Source organism: Lathamus discolor, chromosome 15, assembly GCF_037157495.1.
Source record: "Lathamus discolor isolate bLatDis1 chromosome 15, bLatDis1.hap1, whole genome shotgun sequence".
In the NCBI taxonomy this organism is placed as follows: Eukaryota; Metazoa; Chordata; class Aves; order Psittaciformes; family Psittacidae; genus Lathamus; species Lathamus discolor.
In genome coordinates, this window is record NC_088898.1 from 10,178,178 (window position 1) to 10,193,841 (window position 15,664).

At 51.3% G+C, this 15,664-nt stretch overlaps 1 protein-coding gene and 1 long non-coding RNA gene across 2 annotated transcripts; one reads left to right on the forward strand and one right to left on the reverse strand.

The window, feature by feature from the left end:
• Positions 1-4,229: 4,229 nt before the first annotated feature.
• On the forward strand, positions 4,230-11,721 carry LOC136022223 (uncharacterized). Its single transcript, XR_010616081.1, has 3 exons — positions 4,230-8,724; positions 10,320-10,427; positions 11,081-11,721. It is a non-coding gene; the product is annotated as an uncharacterized LOC136022223 (long non-coding RNA).
• Positions 4,267-14,195, reverse strand: ZMYND19 (zinc finger MYND-type containing 19). The gene is made up of 6 exons (XM_065695224.1): positions 14,060-14,195; positions 13,886-13,945; positions 12,586-12,692; positions 7,118-7,258; positions 5,948-6,128; positions 4,267-4,970 (listed from the first exon to the last, which is right to left on the reverse strand). The coding sequence occupies exons 1-6, from the start codon at positions 14,108-14,110 to the stop codon at positions 4,827-4,829; spliced, it is 684 nt and encodes a 227-aa protein (XP_065551296.1). The 5' UTR covers positions 14,111-14,195; the 3' UTR covers positions 4,267-4,826.
• Positions 14,196-15,664: the final 1,469 nt, after the last annotated feature.

Sequence of the window (15,664 nt, forward strand, 5' to 3'; positions counted from 1 at the left end):
TGTTCCAGACCGTGAGGGGTCCCTCGCAGCCCTGTCCCCGGCTCTCGGGTTGTGGTGCGCGGCTGGCTCGCAGCGCGGAGCCGGTCTCTGCTCCCCGTCCTGCCCTCGAGCCTGATCTGCTGCCGCTCCGCAGGCAGAAGGCTCTGCAGGACCGGGTTTCACAACCCCCGGCTCCCGTTGCGGAGTGAGAGCAGGCAGCCAAGGGCTCCTCTGCTGCTGTGCGCCCATGGGCAGCGCTTCTCTATTGACGCTGAGTTTCATCTACCGGCCTGCCTGCTGAGATCCCGCTGCACTTCCTAACTCAACCTTTGTTATATCCTTGCGCTGGACAGCCAGGTCAGTGGATGGTCCAACCTTCCTGATTCATTACTTCTCCCCCAATTATTTTTTAATATAGTGAGCATCCATCCGTTGACTTCCCTCCAACACAAAACCCCTCCCTTTAACTTCATTTAGTCTGTGTGACAGCATTCCCCGTTTTCCTAAGGCAGCTCTTTTTCCTTAACTCCTTGAGCACAGTCACGATCAAACGCATTGTGGAAGTTTAAGCACTGTACCAACCAAAGCCCTTTAGCCCCTGCTTGTTGATGCCATTAAAACAAAGACAGTTTTAAAGCACAACTTCCCTGTACAAAAGCCATGCTGCAACCTCCCCAGTGTTTATCCACTGATGGTGCCTGTATGAGTTTGCTGTGTGCAGGTGCTGTGTTCACCTGGCTGGAGTTTGCCACAGCTGCCCTGAAACTCATTTTAGAAGCTGCTCTCGCACTTGCTGTGGGTCCCCATCCTAAAGGCACTTCCAGTTCTAAACGAGTCTCTGTTGAGCTCTCCATGTGGAAATATTCCCCAGCTCTTTCCAATGAACACATGCAAATAATGCACTTTTTTCTGCTGGGACTCCAGGTCAGACCTTCCCTTTACCGAGCATCATGTCTGCTGGCAGCTGACTGAGCAGCAGGGAGTGCTCCCGATGTCTTCAAAATGATTCATGCAAGTTTCATGACTTGAATGTTCTTTATATTCCATTTCCCATTGTATTATGTGGGGTTTGGGGTTTCTGTTTGTCTGCTTCCCCCACGCACACATTTCACCTACCAAATCTTATTGTTTCCATCTTTTACACTTCGCAAAAGTCCAGTTTATAAAGGGTTCCTTTTTGCTCTGCAAGCATCCCACACGCTGCTGTTTGATCACACCAACCTCCTTTTGTCCTTGGCTCTGTTTTAATAGGTGGGTTTAATGGGTTTAACATTTGTTCCTGGCCTCAGTGTGGTGACTTACATTGTCTCCATGCCACCCACAAGTGCTTAAGTCTTTTAGCTATCCCTTTTACCTTCAAAAATTAAATCACCACCACAAAGGAAAACTGAAGTATAATCCCATGGGTGTATTAAAGGCTCATATCAAAAGGTTATTGAGCCCTGGAATACATTATATTTCAGATTTTGTGTTCCTTAAGCCAGCCATGAATTTCACCAGTTTTAATTGTCACTTTTGGATGTTTGGGATTGGTGATACCAGCCTGCTCTTTGATATGGAGTACCTGGAGGGAAAGTATCAACATTTCATAATGCATTTACATCATGTGTGCACCCCTCTGTTACAGCCAGCATCAGTGATGCTGCTGGCTCCTGACATGAGCTGGATTTGACACTGCAGCTGTGGCTGAGATCTTTCTCCAGGCTCTCCCAAAGGGTCTAGAAGCCCACAGGGTCCTCCTGGAACTGCCTTACACCAGACAGATGTTCACCCACTCCTGGTGACTCAAGGTCAACCAGTGTGACACACCAGCAGGCACTCTTTCAGGCCCATCCATCCCCATCAGCCGCACAACATGCCATGTGCGTTCACAAGGACACAGGAAGACAGCTGGTGGTAAAGCCACGCCAACAGGACTGCACTGCCTTGAACGGCCAAATACCATCTCCCAAAAGCACATGAATCCACAGACCCTCAAGCAGCTTGCCAGAGATTGCAGCTTGGAGGCAGACAATTGTACAACAGGCTGTGGAGGGGCAGAGGACCCTGATCTTCACCCACTGCTCTCATTCTCCACAACCCTTCACAGCCCCTCAAGGCATGCCCACATTTCTCCCTAGAAGTCCTCTGGAGCTCCTCTTCCAGACACATGTTCCTAAGTAGGAAACCTGACCCACTAAGCCTTGTTTTGGTCCCCAGGTGAAGCAGGGGTGTGTGCAGAGTACTCCATGCTTCAGAGAACCAAGGAGTAAAAGATGCAGGTTTTGTTCCCTGCAGGAAAAGATTTAGAGTATCTCCTTCAGGATAAGTCCTTGAAAGTGGGCTCATTTACCAGGCCTGCTCCAAGATAAATGACCATGTTCTCTAACCCTGTGCTTTTGAAATGCTTGCCCATATGAGAATATCCATTTCAGCCTGGTTTCTTTAAGAGGGGAAAGGAGAGCCTCATCCTCTGAGAACACATCCAGGCTGTAAGAAGCAGAGCTGCCATGTTCAGGTGTAACTGGTTCCTCTTTGACACACCTTGCAGAACGGAAAGGTCTCTCTAAGTTACAAAGATCTTCTGCCAGGATCAGTCACATAGCTTCCCACAGCAAGCAGGAAAAGCTGTTCTGCAGGCAGGGACATGCCTACTGCAGGGACCTCTGCAAGACTCAAAACCCTGCAGCCACTTCCCTCCCTGGCACAAGGGCAGGCTGGAGCCAGAGGCTGCTCACTGGAGCCAGATCCTGTGGTATCAGCAAGCCCTTTCAGGATGTCTGGACAGCTCTTCATTTGGTTGATGGTTTAACAGACCTCTAAGCTAGTGGGCAGCTTCCCTCCCCGCCGGCTTCACCCCTTCCTTCCCTCCCACACTCACTGGGATCAGGAATGCCAGAGGTTCCCACCATCCCAGTCTTGCAGTTTCAGTCTCACCCTTCCTTCATTTGCTGCCCCAGAGGAATCTACCCATTGTCCCACCAGGATGTTACCTGCAGCCTCTCCTTGTCCTCATTTCTTATTGCAGCAACATCACACACAACACGAGTAGACATTTTCCCTGCTCAGAGCTGCAGAAGTGTTTCCATGCTCCAAGGCTGCACTTCACTTTGCTAAACATGATTTCTGGCAATGGAAAATTGGCAGGACAAATGGCAGCCTTTAAAAGGAAAAAAAAAAAAAAAAAAAAAAGGAAAAACTTCTGCCCTTTTCAGTGGATTATCTCAAAAAAATATTCATGTCCCATTCTATCTTCTTCAAAACCTCAGTTCATTTGAAGCAAATCACTGAATGTTTCCATAAAAAAATAACCCATTACAGGAAAATGGGATGAGGTCCTGCTGACATCTTCACACTTCAGGGCATTTTAGACTGCCTGAACAGAAAGGTTACAGTATAACCATGATTCAAGAGCTGCAACTTGACAAAGTGCCTAAGAAGTGACCTTCCAGCAGGAAGCTTCAGAACTTTTGTTATTTCCTAAGATGCTTAAAGCCAAAGTACAAAAACCCACCCAAAACCTAAAATTAAGAACTTCCTGTGCACATATTAGAATATAATATTGGAAGTCCACAGCAGCTCCATTTTCTAATGGACTGCACACAGGCAGGACCAACGCTGCAACACGAAGTGGCAAAGCGAAGCCTGATACCTTTCACTGAGCACCCTGAGGAAGGCTCTGCATTGGGCATTCAGCAGCTCCCAAAGTTCTGCTGTGAAACAAGACTAACACCTGGCACTAAATTATCCATTTTCTTCAGGACTCTCTGTTGATACTCCTTGTATTTCTAAGGTAAAAATGGAAATGAATAAAACCTATCAGATTGTGCAAGATGTCCAAAACGAAAATCAGGCATGTTCCCTGCAAGCCAAGGCCTCCTTCCTATTTTTACTCATTCTTGCATCAGAAAAATATCAAAAAATGATTCTTGGATTGATGGCATCTCTTTAAAAAATAACTCAAATTGCCAAACATTCACTCACTTAAACACATCTGCGCATCACTGCAGCACTCACTGTGCTTATAGGGAAGCCATGAGGGCAGCCACATCCCCACAGAGCTGACTACCCGAGCTTCCCTACCACTACTTTATGTGCAAAGGATTCCCAACAAGAAAGCTCATTCCACTTCCCAAACACCAGTTGCTTAAAGCACACTGTCCAGCAGCCCTTCTCCTAAAGCAGGAATGCTGAAGCCTGCCTGTGCCCACACACCCCAGACTGAGCAGGTATTCCCAACGTCCAAGCGTGACCGTGCTCTGGAAGCAGCTGGAAGGGGATGGGAGAAAGCTAGAGAGCAGACACGGATTCATTCCAACCTTTACTTGGTTTGCTCCCCCCTCCCCTTTTATTCTTAAATATAACTTCCATGCAGAGTTCTCCAGAGCAACTGCTGAGGCCGGGGCCAGCCTCGGGCCTCGGCACCACCACAGCTACTGCAGCCACATGGGAGGAAAAGCTTTTGCTACGTGCCTTTTTTTTTTTTTCCTTTTTTTTTTTTTTTAAACTTTGAGGCCAACACCGTGTTCTCTGGACATTACAGTTACTGAGTCCTAGCAAGAGTTCCTAACAAAAACTGTACATGAGTTTACAAACGTATTAACATATAAATAACGAGAAGCTTCCTGCCTGGAGCCTCCACAGTAGTCTTTTTGCTTGAGAATATAATACTGGAAAGGGTCGTCCCAACCCCTTCCCACAGCACCAGTCAGAGCTGGCTCAGTCCAGTCAGCCGTTCTGCTCAAGCATCACAGGGGTTTTTCTTCTTCAGTGCCTCTGGCTTCAATAAGCAGTCTGTTACTGTGCAAAAGCAAGAGTCCAATGCCTTTGAGAAGGAATCCTGCTGCTAAGAGGCCTGCGCCGCCCGGTCACCGCTCTGGTCCCAGCTCCTGCTGGAAGGTCCGTTTCTTCTCCCGACAGTGCTTCTTGTGAGCAGGCCAGTCCTTCTGCTGGCACTGGGACCCACAGTACCTCGCGACCTGGCAGCGGCCACAGATGTTGAATTCACGTAGCTAGGAAGAACACAAGAGAGTGTCAGCGAGCCTGCTCCAAGCACCCCAACACCGTTTCCCAAGTAAGGTTATGACCAGGTCTTTTGCACCCATCGCAAACATGAACATCCCACCACGAGAGTCAGAAAGTTCTGAAGGGATTGCATCTGTTGGATTTTGCAGTTGCTTCTGCAGGGTGAGCTTAGTAAACAAAATACTGGAGCGCTTAAGTTCTGTTTTCAGCCACAAACATCTTAAACTCAGAAATGATCAGGAGACCTGCACAAGCTCAGCTGTTGCCATACAACTCCTCAGGAAACTTGTATTCAGACCCCAATCAAAGGTAAAGCTCACTCTTCGTCAAACAGAGGGCATTTAAGACCATCTTTGCAAACATTCCCTTCCCCAAAGAAAGGAGTGGAACACAATGGTTTTAGCCTACTCAGCTTTTGTTATCACAGAAGAGCCCTGCATATTCATCGATAAGGACATGTGTCTGACAAGGAGGCACAGCCCTTGTACATTTTGTTCTCTGCCATTCTCTATGTATGCTGCTTCACTTCATCCACCCACAGTGAAGAACTAGCACTAGCTTTCCTCCCAGTTCTCCACTGAATAAAGGCCACTCAATTCACCCTCTTCTCATGAAAGGTGAAGCAGTTTATTTTTTGATTCCACTACCGCCCAAACCCTCTCACAATGCTTCTTCCTGTCTCACCCAGCTGCCTGCTCATTCCAGCTCCGTGTCCCTAGAGGAATGCTTCCACCTGTCTGTGTGCTCTGCAAAATCAGGCTCCTCCCAGCAAACCACCAGGTCATTTGCTGTTCAGATTCAGAACTACCTCCTCTCAAACAGAAGATAATCACAGAGCCTCAAGATTCATGCCAAAGAAAACCTGACTAAAAAGGATTCTCACTTTTAGTAACTGTGTAAAGCTTTACATTATAAGGAAAACATCCCTGGACACACACACAGAGCAGCCTGAGTCCTCACATACCTGCTTTTCAATCATTGTGCATGGGGGGTAGTGACATTCATAGTATGTGCACGAGTTCTCTTCCTCCTCCACCACATCCCCGTTAGCGTTGTAGTATCGCGTCACATTCAATACAGGGAACTGCTCTTCTATAGGATCTGTAGGAAGCTGCTGGATTGCCAGCCAGTACAGACTTTGCTCCCTAGAAGAAAAACAAGCACAAATAAGGTCCATAAATTCGTGATAAGCAGAGACATTTATTCCAAATGAACTAAGTAGGGTTAACATTGGATTGAGCCTGTTAAGCCTCAGCCTACACACACTCCTCATATACTGGATATTTTCAGGGTTATTTTAGCTTAAATGCAAAGCAAGTTAAAAAATATTTATCAAGAAACATTTACAATGGAACAAAATTGTTTCTGTGTAAATGGCTTGAGGCCTGCTCCTTGTTCTTAAAACTCCCAGGCTCATGGGGAGCATCACTAGTATCGCTGCCATTCACTATCACTTCTCAGACCCAGCTTAATAAGCTCTGAACATCCCTATTTGATGGGTACTGCAAGTGTTTCAAGTGCCTAGTGAGATGGTAAGTTTTGGGTCTCCCACCAAAAATGAACATGCCAGTGTTGCATCCTGGATTAGCCAAATCCATCCTGACATGAAGAGTCTGATGTGCTTTGAGTCACATTAGTGCAATATGGCATGTAGGATGTTCCCACCACCTACTAGTGAAAGGTGATGGGAGCTGATCCCAGGAACGTATTTGGGTTTCAACTCAGATACACCATTACAAGTGCAAGCAGCTGCTGACTTCTACAGGCTGTGTTAGAATTTCAATGCCTGGGAGCCACAAGCCAGTAAAACCTGCAGACTTAATTCAGCATGCCCAGATGCCACCACTCGAGTGGAAGGGAACACAAGGTTCCTGTTTCACTGTAATGACAACCTCTGGCATGGCAGAACCTCTGCACATTAATACCACGGGGTGAGCTGGTCCCCTCACAGCCAGCAGGAACACTGAGCATTAACTCTGGTCCCCAAGTGAGGAAGCACAGATATGCATTGATGTGTAAGTGGCTCAAGATCAAATACAAAAGGCTCTGCCAGATGAAAATCACTAAAGGAAGGAGACAATTTCAGACATTTTCAAGTTACCTGATGGCAGCCCCCTGCCAGCCATTGACGTACCTTTGTTTACTAGAGATGTCTTCAGCTTTGGGTTTCCACCCCCAAGGAACTAGGCGCAGATTGTCGAGGCGGTTGTCCACCGTCACTGAGTTCAGATGTACAACCTGAAATCCAGGAGCAATCCCTCCCCGGTGTCTCTCCCTGCAGGAGACAAATCCAACATGGAGGTCAGCAATGAACAGACTCTATAGCTAAAAAGCAAAGAATCACACTGATTCTGGAGGACATGCTGCATTTTAGCCTGCTGTCCCCAGAACAGGCTCAGTAAAGCTTGAGTTACTAAGAGACATCAGATATACCAGCCCCCAGAAGAAAGAGACTTGGTCCAGGAGGTTATTTCCATTATAAATGAGTTGAATCAAAAGACAGTCATGGTACAGTACAATTGTAAGCACACTTCAAAGAAAGTTCCAGGCACGACTACTCCAGCTACCACAAGAGCATCTCTGCAATTGCTGTGTTCCCCAGAGCAGAGTTCAAAGGTGCCAACAGTGTTTTGTTGCTTTAATAAGAAATTCTATCAGACACATTAATGCAAGTGTGGCACTGGTGTGAACTCGGTTTGTTATTTATGAAGAAATGTCTCTTAACAAGCAACAGGACAGAGGTTTCACAAAGTACGCAAATGGCTTTTAGACTCCGAGTGTAACACACAGAAAGTCTGCAATGACTCCACAGCTGACCAAGAGACATCTGAAATGTGCTCAAAGCCAAACCAGGGGATAGCTGCTCATTGAGTCTTGCTGCAAGTCTTTCCTATTGCCTTTAACAGTTTGCATTTCCCGTTCCACCTTCCTTTCAGCTCTCCTTTCAGGAGGTATCAAGTTCACTGTCAAGCACCCTTGTGCCTGGATGGGTTTCCGTATCACTTCTTGTAGGAATCCCCATCCCACCTGAAAAGTAAGGCTTGAGTGGCAGTTGTGTCTTGGAATGCCTGCTGTGCCACGATGGATTCCATGCACAGGGAGGACAGCCTGACAGCATTAAAGGATGTAAACCTGTCAGCACCTGCCTGAGGGATACCCAACATTTCCTTCTAGGAGACACTTCCAACAGCTACTTACAACTTCACCCGAGTCTAGCCTGGATGCTGCTTCCTGCTCAGTGTTTACTGAACACTTCAGTTCAAACAGGGATCCAATTGTGAAGAGAGGACATTTGCCCAAGTTAAAAAATTCCCACCTTTTTCCCCCTTTACAAAGCTTTATCCAGCAGAAGAGGGAAATCCATTTCAATGAGACTGATACTGAAAAATGTTGTCTTTTGTTTTGGCAAAATCCACCCAGATGTGTTTAAATTCTATACTTTGGGGGAAAGAAAACCACTTGCAATTCACACATACCCCAAACTCCCTAGAATTTAATGAGTAAAATTCCCTGGGAGAGGCTACACGCAGCACACAGCCCTGCAGGAGAACAGAACATGGAGAGGGGATAAAACCCCAACAACAGCAAACAGCTATGGAAAGGAGCCAGCTGAAATGCCCTGGAGGAGCAAAAGCTACTTCTGTGCTGTTGAAGGCTCCCAAAGGGTCTGGCAAAGGACATCAGGAATCCTGAGGGCTACAAGTGGGAACCCAGGAGGTACATGGACCCGAACAAATGAAGGTGAGCATCGGTCAGACACAGAGCCAGGGGAGGAGTTAAGGTCCTGCGACTGAGACCAGGACAAAGTGCCAAGAGAGATAGGAGGAGGAGGAGGGAGTCCAGAGCCAGAGCAAACCCTGTGCGGGGCGGGGGGGGGGAAGGGAGGCTAAGACCAAGCAAAGAAATGTTGTTAAATAGATTAGATAATGCCAGTTTAATAAAGGTTGGAGTTGGAGAAGGAGAGAGGATCACAAGAGACTGGTTCATAACACCAGGAAGTGACAGCAGAGTGGCACCAGAGTGGCACAGACCTACCACTGCTTCAACTGAGTCTGGATCTGCACCCACAACCATCATAAGCAAATACTGCCATAGTGAGCCCATCTTCCTCAATTTGTATAAACCCACATTTGTTCACGTTGCTGTCAGTTCCTCTATTACCTCAAGTGACAAGGCCAAAGGAAAAGTGGAAACTGGGCCTTGCTGCTGCCCAGTGAAAGTGTTAATGCAGTACCACCCGACCGAGATGACAGAATTAGTGCTAACAAACCCAAGACGGTCCCTTTCCTCTATCTATAATGAAGCAACCTCTGCACAGCACACACTGCTTCTCACCCTAGACTTACACTTCACAAATGTGCAGCATGGACCATTTCCAGAAGATAGGCCAAGTGCAAGGTCCTGTGCCTGGGCCAGGGCAATCCCAAGCACAGATACAGGCTGGGCAGAGATCTGATTCAGAGCAGCCCTGGGGAGAAGCACCTGGGGGTGCTGGGTAACGAGAAGCTCAGCATGAGCCAGTAGTGTGCATCCTGTGAGCGGCAGCTCAGGGAGGGGATCCAGCCCCTCTGCTGCGCTCTGGGGAGACCCCCCCTGCAGCCCTGATCCAGCTCTGGGGCAGCAGCACAAGAGGGACGTGGAGCTGCTGGAGCGAGTCCAGAGGAGGCCATGGGGATGCTGCGAGGGCTGGAGCAGCTCTGCTCTGGAGCCAGGCTGAGAGAGCTGGGCTGGGGCAGCCTGGAGAAGAGAAGGCTCCTGAAGGGGAGACCTGAGAGCAGCTCCAGTGCCTGAAGGGGCTGCAGGAAACCTGGAGAGGGGCTTGGACAAGGGCCTGTAGGGACAGGCCAAGGGGAATGGCTTGAACCTGCCCAAGGGGAGACTGAGATGAGCTCTTAGGCAGAAGCTCTTCCCTGTGAGGGTGCTGAGGCGCTGGCACAGGGTGCCCAGAGAAGCTGTGGCTGCCCCATCCCTGGCAGTGCTCAAGGCCTGGTTGGACACAGGGGCTTGGAGCAAGCTGCTCCAGTGGAAGGGGTCCCTGCTCGTGGCAGGGGCTGGGGCTGGATGGGCTTTAAGGTCCCTTCCAACACAAACCAGGCTGGGGTGATTCTAAGTTAACCAGAAATGTGCAGTGAATATCTGCCTCATGGAAGGCCTCCCCCTGTTTCTTGCAGAAGTGGACAGAAAAGAAGCAGGCTCAGTAACACAGCTAACTCTTCAGTAGAGCCAAAGCTCCTACATCCCTCAGCACTCCGAGCTCCTACAAGATGCCAGGCAAAACACTTGAACCAAAACTTCAAAAAGAAATGCAGGGAATTAACTGGATCCTGTTCTTTTAGTATTTCAGCAGCTAACTTAGGAACTGAGGCCAGTGATGGAAGTGCCAAGTACAAAGAGCACAGATTCAAGTCGGGAACCAGCACTGAGTAGGCTAACACAGTGTAATGGTAAGTGCCCTTAAAAAGAAATCAGGTCTTCAGTGTCTTTTTGAGCAGGCAGTTACTGATACTTATGACTAATCTGATGCTGCTGTTCCCCAGGGAACATCACTGCACCCAGCCAAAATACAGCAAGCTGGGCTTTCTATACAGGGAACAGGGTGAGAAGATGACAGACTTACTTGAAGGTCCCTACCCAGAGACATCCAAACCCTGCTCTGGAGTTGCTGACAGCCCAGCCTGAGACACAGCGAGCACAAGGGAGGCTGCAGAAATTCTTCCTGAAGGAGGACTGCAGCACATGTGGGTGTTTTTCAGATCTCGGCGCCCATTTAGTGCTGCAGTTCACTCTCAGCAGAGTCAGCAGCAGGGAGGGCTTTGGGGCAGGAGTGGGAGAAGGTCCTTGTGGTGGCTACAAGCTCCCTGTTCTCTACGTAAGCAAAGAGACCTGCTTAACCAAATTAGAAATACATGCTTTTAAACCTGCTTTGCCAGCAACAGCATCCAACATGTGCCTGTGCCCTTCACCTTAAACCAGAAGCACACAGTTGGGTGAGAGCCTTCAGGGTGAGCTGATTTTTTTGGGTACCTGTGGGGCAGAACAGTTAAATTACACTCCTACACCTGCAGGAATTCAAGTTCTTTGTTTTTCGTTTCCCCAGGAAGCGAGGCTGGCCCTGCAAACAGCAATGACCAGCGCTGCCCATCTCTCTTGCCTTTCAAAGCTCCAAAGCCTTCAGCACAACCCCTCTCGCAAAGGCCAAGTTCTGCCTCTCCAACAGAGTTCTGGTCTGTGCACCCAGTGCACGCAGGGTGACACAGTCTGAATTACCTAACTGAACACACCAGGGTTATTCCCTAATTCAAGTAAAACAAACCAGAAGAGGCAACGATGGTAACGAGCACAGAGCTGGGCTGCCATCACCTGCACCAGCCAGCTGGAATGCTGTGAAGGTGCTGTTCAGTGCACTTACAATTATTACTGTCTGAGGTTCACAGTTAGGAGCTGACAGTGACTTACCCCACACACTGCAGCCAACTTCATAATCATTTTCACCAAAGTTATATGTGCAACAGGATTAAACATTAACAGATGCAGGTTAAAATCCATATTTAATGAACTGATTGTAAATAATACTAATAGTCTCCGCTGCTCTTCCTGGCTCCTTCCTCTGGTAGAGACCAGATTGGGAATGAAAAGTAACCTGGAACACTAACAGAAAGCACAGCAGTACCTTGGGCACTGGGACTCCCAAGGGTGGCTTATGGAACTGAATAGGAAATGTGCTGAACTTCTCAGAAGCAGGAACAGCTCTTTAGCAGAGTTCTAGAACCCCAGGAACACACCTACAGAGAGCAACACCTCAGCTCACTGCATGAGCTCATCTCTCACAAGCAAGTTGGTCTCTGAAACCTAATGGGCAGCTACAAATGGTGTCCAGAAATGACTCTTAGAACATGAACAATAAGACACTGCAGCTGATATAGAATCATAGAATGGTTTGGGTTGGAAGGGACCTTAAAGCTCACCCAGCTCCAACCCCTACAATGAGCAGGGACATCCTCATCTAGATCAGGCTGCCCAGAACCACATCCAGCCTGGCCTTGGATGTCTCCAAGGATGAGGCATCCACCACCTCTCTGGGCAATATGAATGTGCACCCCTGCAGGCAGCTTTCCAAGAGGCCAGACAAAACACCCAAAGTTTTCAGTTATCATTAGCTCTGTCTCTCTCCAGTGCCCTGCCCATTTGCACTGGTGCCAGTAGCAGGTACCTGGTTATCACAGAGTGAAAAAGAACCAGCAAACCAAACTTCAAAGGTTTGTCTTCACCTATTAAATGGAGCTAGTCCCCTGCTCCCCACCTCCAACCGAAGCTGCATCAGCATTTCTCACATTTAAACAGTGTCTGCTGGAATAGTACCCACCTCCCTTTCCCTTGCGTATAGCATTTTTACGGGCTCAGCTGGTCGAGGGCTCAGTGCAAAACCAAGCCCCAGCAACAGCTCTGGGCATCCCCTGTGCTGGGTTTGCAGCCAAGCAGAGCTGCAAACCTCCTGCAAAGACTTCGCATAGTACAGGCAGAGGGATGAACACCACACAAGGTGATGGTAGCAAACTCCACCTCGGTGACCCTCAAAGCCTTCAGCTTCCCTAGCACACCTACCAGAGCAGCTCATGCAGGAGGCGGCCGGATCCTCTCCCGCGGTTCTTGTCGAAGGCATAAGCAAAGATTTTAGCACCATTTCCATCAGCATCGACCTCCATCCGAGCCTACGGAAGAGGGAAAGGCTGTGAGCGCATCCACCACCACCCAGCAGAGCACACACTCTGCCGGCAGAGGGGAAGTTCCCACCATTGAGCACTTGTATCCTTGATGCTGCTCAGCCTCACTGGAATTTGAGTCGCTCCAAACCTCCACAGGGAAACCACTGGCTCTGCTACTGGAGGTTAGGAAGGGCAAAAAGGAGGCTGAGCATGGATGTGTCCCACTGGACAAAGGAGTTGAGCATGGATGTGTCCCATGGGACAAATGACAGCCCCAACCTGGCTGGAAGCCTGGAGGCTCCATCTCCACTCAGGTATAAATTCCACAGTGTCATCATGGCACTGAGGCTTCATCTTCGGTGCTGCTTTACACCAGCCTAACGAGGGGTTATCAGTGGGAGGAATGGTCCTGCCCTTTTCCCTTCCCAACCCTGATGCTCGAGAGCTGCACTAAGGACCAGACAAATTCCAGGTGCTTGCAGCACTAGGACATGCTTATGGTGAGCAACCACCATGGAGGAACGAGCGGACGTGGTGCTTTCTGACAGCTCCTCCTATGAGGAGCCCCGAAGCACCCACGGTCCCTCCTCCAAACCCCCTTCAGTCCTGCCCCTCAGCGCCTGGCAGGATCCACCTGCAGCGGGTGCCAGAGACAACGGGTTTCCTGGGGTGCAGCAAGTTAACTCGGAGCACATTTACTCATGGGCTGGTTGTGGGGTGCGCGGTTTAAAGGCCGCCAACCCCAGCAGGGGCAGACAAATGAGCTGTTCTCACAACGGACACACATGGGGAGAGGAAACAAAAAAACCTACACGGAAATGTAAGACTATAAAATAAGGACCGTAAACACTCCCATGAAAATTGCCTTAAACTACCCAATACGTTAATTTGCTCGGAACTGCGTCAGATCCATCCGCTTTAAACCAGCGCTCGTTTCTAAGCCAGAAAACGGAACTTTTCCCGCTGGGGAACGCTCCCCCCGCTCCGATCTCCAACGTTCCCCACCACCCCCCCCGCCCGCCGCGGGCCGGGCCCTCCCACGGCAGCTCCTTAAGCGCGGCCCACGAGGGGAGCGGGGAGACCGGGCAGCGCCGCCGGGCTGGCGGCGGGCTCGGGGCACACACGGGCGGGGGGGGGGGGTGCGAGCGAGGGAAGAACCGGGCGAAGGGGAGGGGGCACGGGGGGTGCCGGGGCCTCACCTCGAAGGAGAAGCTCTCCACCAGCGGGATGTCCTGCTCGTCGATCAGCGTGTACTTGGTCTGAAACACAGCGGGACCGCGGCCGTCAGCGCGGCCGCACGCCCCGGCCCGGCCCGGCCCGGCCCTCCCGCGGCCCCGGCCCCCCCCTCGCCGCCCCGCCGCCCCCTCCCGCACCTTCCCGGCCACCCGGCCGAGCCGCACGATGCCCAGCTTGAAGTCGGTCATGGCGGGTCCGGTCCGGGCCCGGCCCCCGCGCGCGCGCGCCCCGCCGAGCCGCTGCCACGCGCCGCCGCCTCGCGCACACCCGGGCAAGGGGGGGGGGGGCGGGGCACCGCACCACCTCCCACCAGCGCGAGCCAGGCCAATGGCGACCCGCGCCGCTCCCGGCGTCACTCTTACTACGCCGCCGGGTCGTCCAATCGGAGGGAGGCGCAGCGTCACGTGGGGCCGGTGGAGGGGGGAGGGCCGGAGGGAACAGCCGCGCCGCGCGCGGGCGCGGGCTCCGGGCGGGAGAGGGAGGCGCGGGCGGTGACGTCACGTTCGCGGGAAGCTTTGTGCCGCCACGACGGGAGAGTGCGGGGGGGGGCGGGTGAAGGGGGCGGGGCTTAAGGGAGGCACCGCGCGGCCGCTGAGGCTCCTCCCCCTCCGGGCCCCGCGGGGCAGGCGGGGCGCGCCCATCCCGCCCCGGCGCGCCCCGCGGCTGGGCCCAGAGGCGCTCACGGAGCTTCCCCGCGCCTCCTGCCGGGCCCCGGCCTGCTCCGCGCTCCGCAGGCACCCCTGACACCGGAACACGGGACTCACAGGGCAAATCGATGGGCGGCGAGGCGGATCCGGTACCCGCAGGGACACGTGTCGGTGGTGGGATGGCACAGCACAGCCTGAAGAAGGGGGTGGCACGGGAGGTTTAACCCGGAGCCAGAAGCATCCAGACAAGACAAACACTGAATGCAAAGCTGAATCCTGGAAAACTTCTGTCTTCCCTCCCTGGGATGGAGCAGACCCTCAGCAGAGCAGTGATGCTCGGCTGGGGCAGTCAAACACAGGAAGGTGCAACTGTGAGAGAGCTGGTTCGGCCTGGAGAGGAGAAGGCTCCTTAAGGGGAGACCTTGGAGCAGCTCCAGTGCCTGAAGGGGCTGCAGGAAACCTGGAGAGGGGCTTGGGACAAGGGCCTGTAGGGACAGGACAAAGGGGAGATTTTAGGCATAAGATCTCCACTCTGAGGGTGCTGAGCAGCTTCTCAGCATTCCCTTCCCTTTTTCCTGGATGATGCCGGTCACCAGGGTGGAAAACCTCCTGGCTTTGGAGCTCAGATGCAGTTATCAAGAAGATGGATTTTAAATGAAGTCAGTGTAGGTCATTACTATCCATCCTCCGCCTCCTTTTTAAGCCTGGTCTGGGTAGTGCCCTGCTTCCAAGCACTACATCCCTTCTAGCAGAGCACGGCAGCAGGGCAATGGCTGGGCCCTGCCCCAGGAGAACTCCCGTTGAGCAAAAGAAGTCCCTTTTCCAGTTACTTCCAGCACTGCCAAGTGGGGAAATCCCACAGGATGTGTGCAGGGTGCCCAGGACAGCCCCAGGACCCCTTGAGCCAAGAATCTGGGGCTCACATTAAGGTGGGCGGCTTCTAACACCAGGGGCACCAAACGCTGAGCTAATTTAAACTCGAGGCGTGCTGCAGTCCCCTGTACTTCGGGAGGCGGGGAAGGGGCAGGTTGCAGGGCAGGAGGAACCGTATCTGCCCCTGGCTCAGGGAGTATCCAGGCCGTGTTCCGAGCTTGA

What these genes read in the sequence shown, in the direction of transcription:
- ZMYND19 (XM_065695224.1), bottom strand. Translation starts at nt 14,110, where the DNA reads ATGACCGACTTCAAGCTGGGCATCGTGCGGCTCGGCCGGGTGGCCGGG. An exon ending in TCGGCCGGGTGGCCGGGAAG is followed by an intron (nt 13,946 to 14,059) that starts GTGCGGGAGGGG and finishes GCTGTGTTTCAG; the next exon opens with ACCAAGTACACGCTGATCGA. An exon ending in GACATCTCTAGTAAACAAAG is followed by an intron (nt 6,129 to 7,117) that starts GTACGTCAATGG and finishes TTTTTCTTCTAG; the next exon opens with GGAGCAAAGTCTGTACTGGC.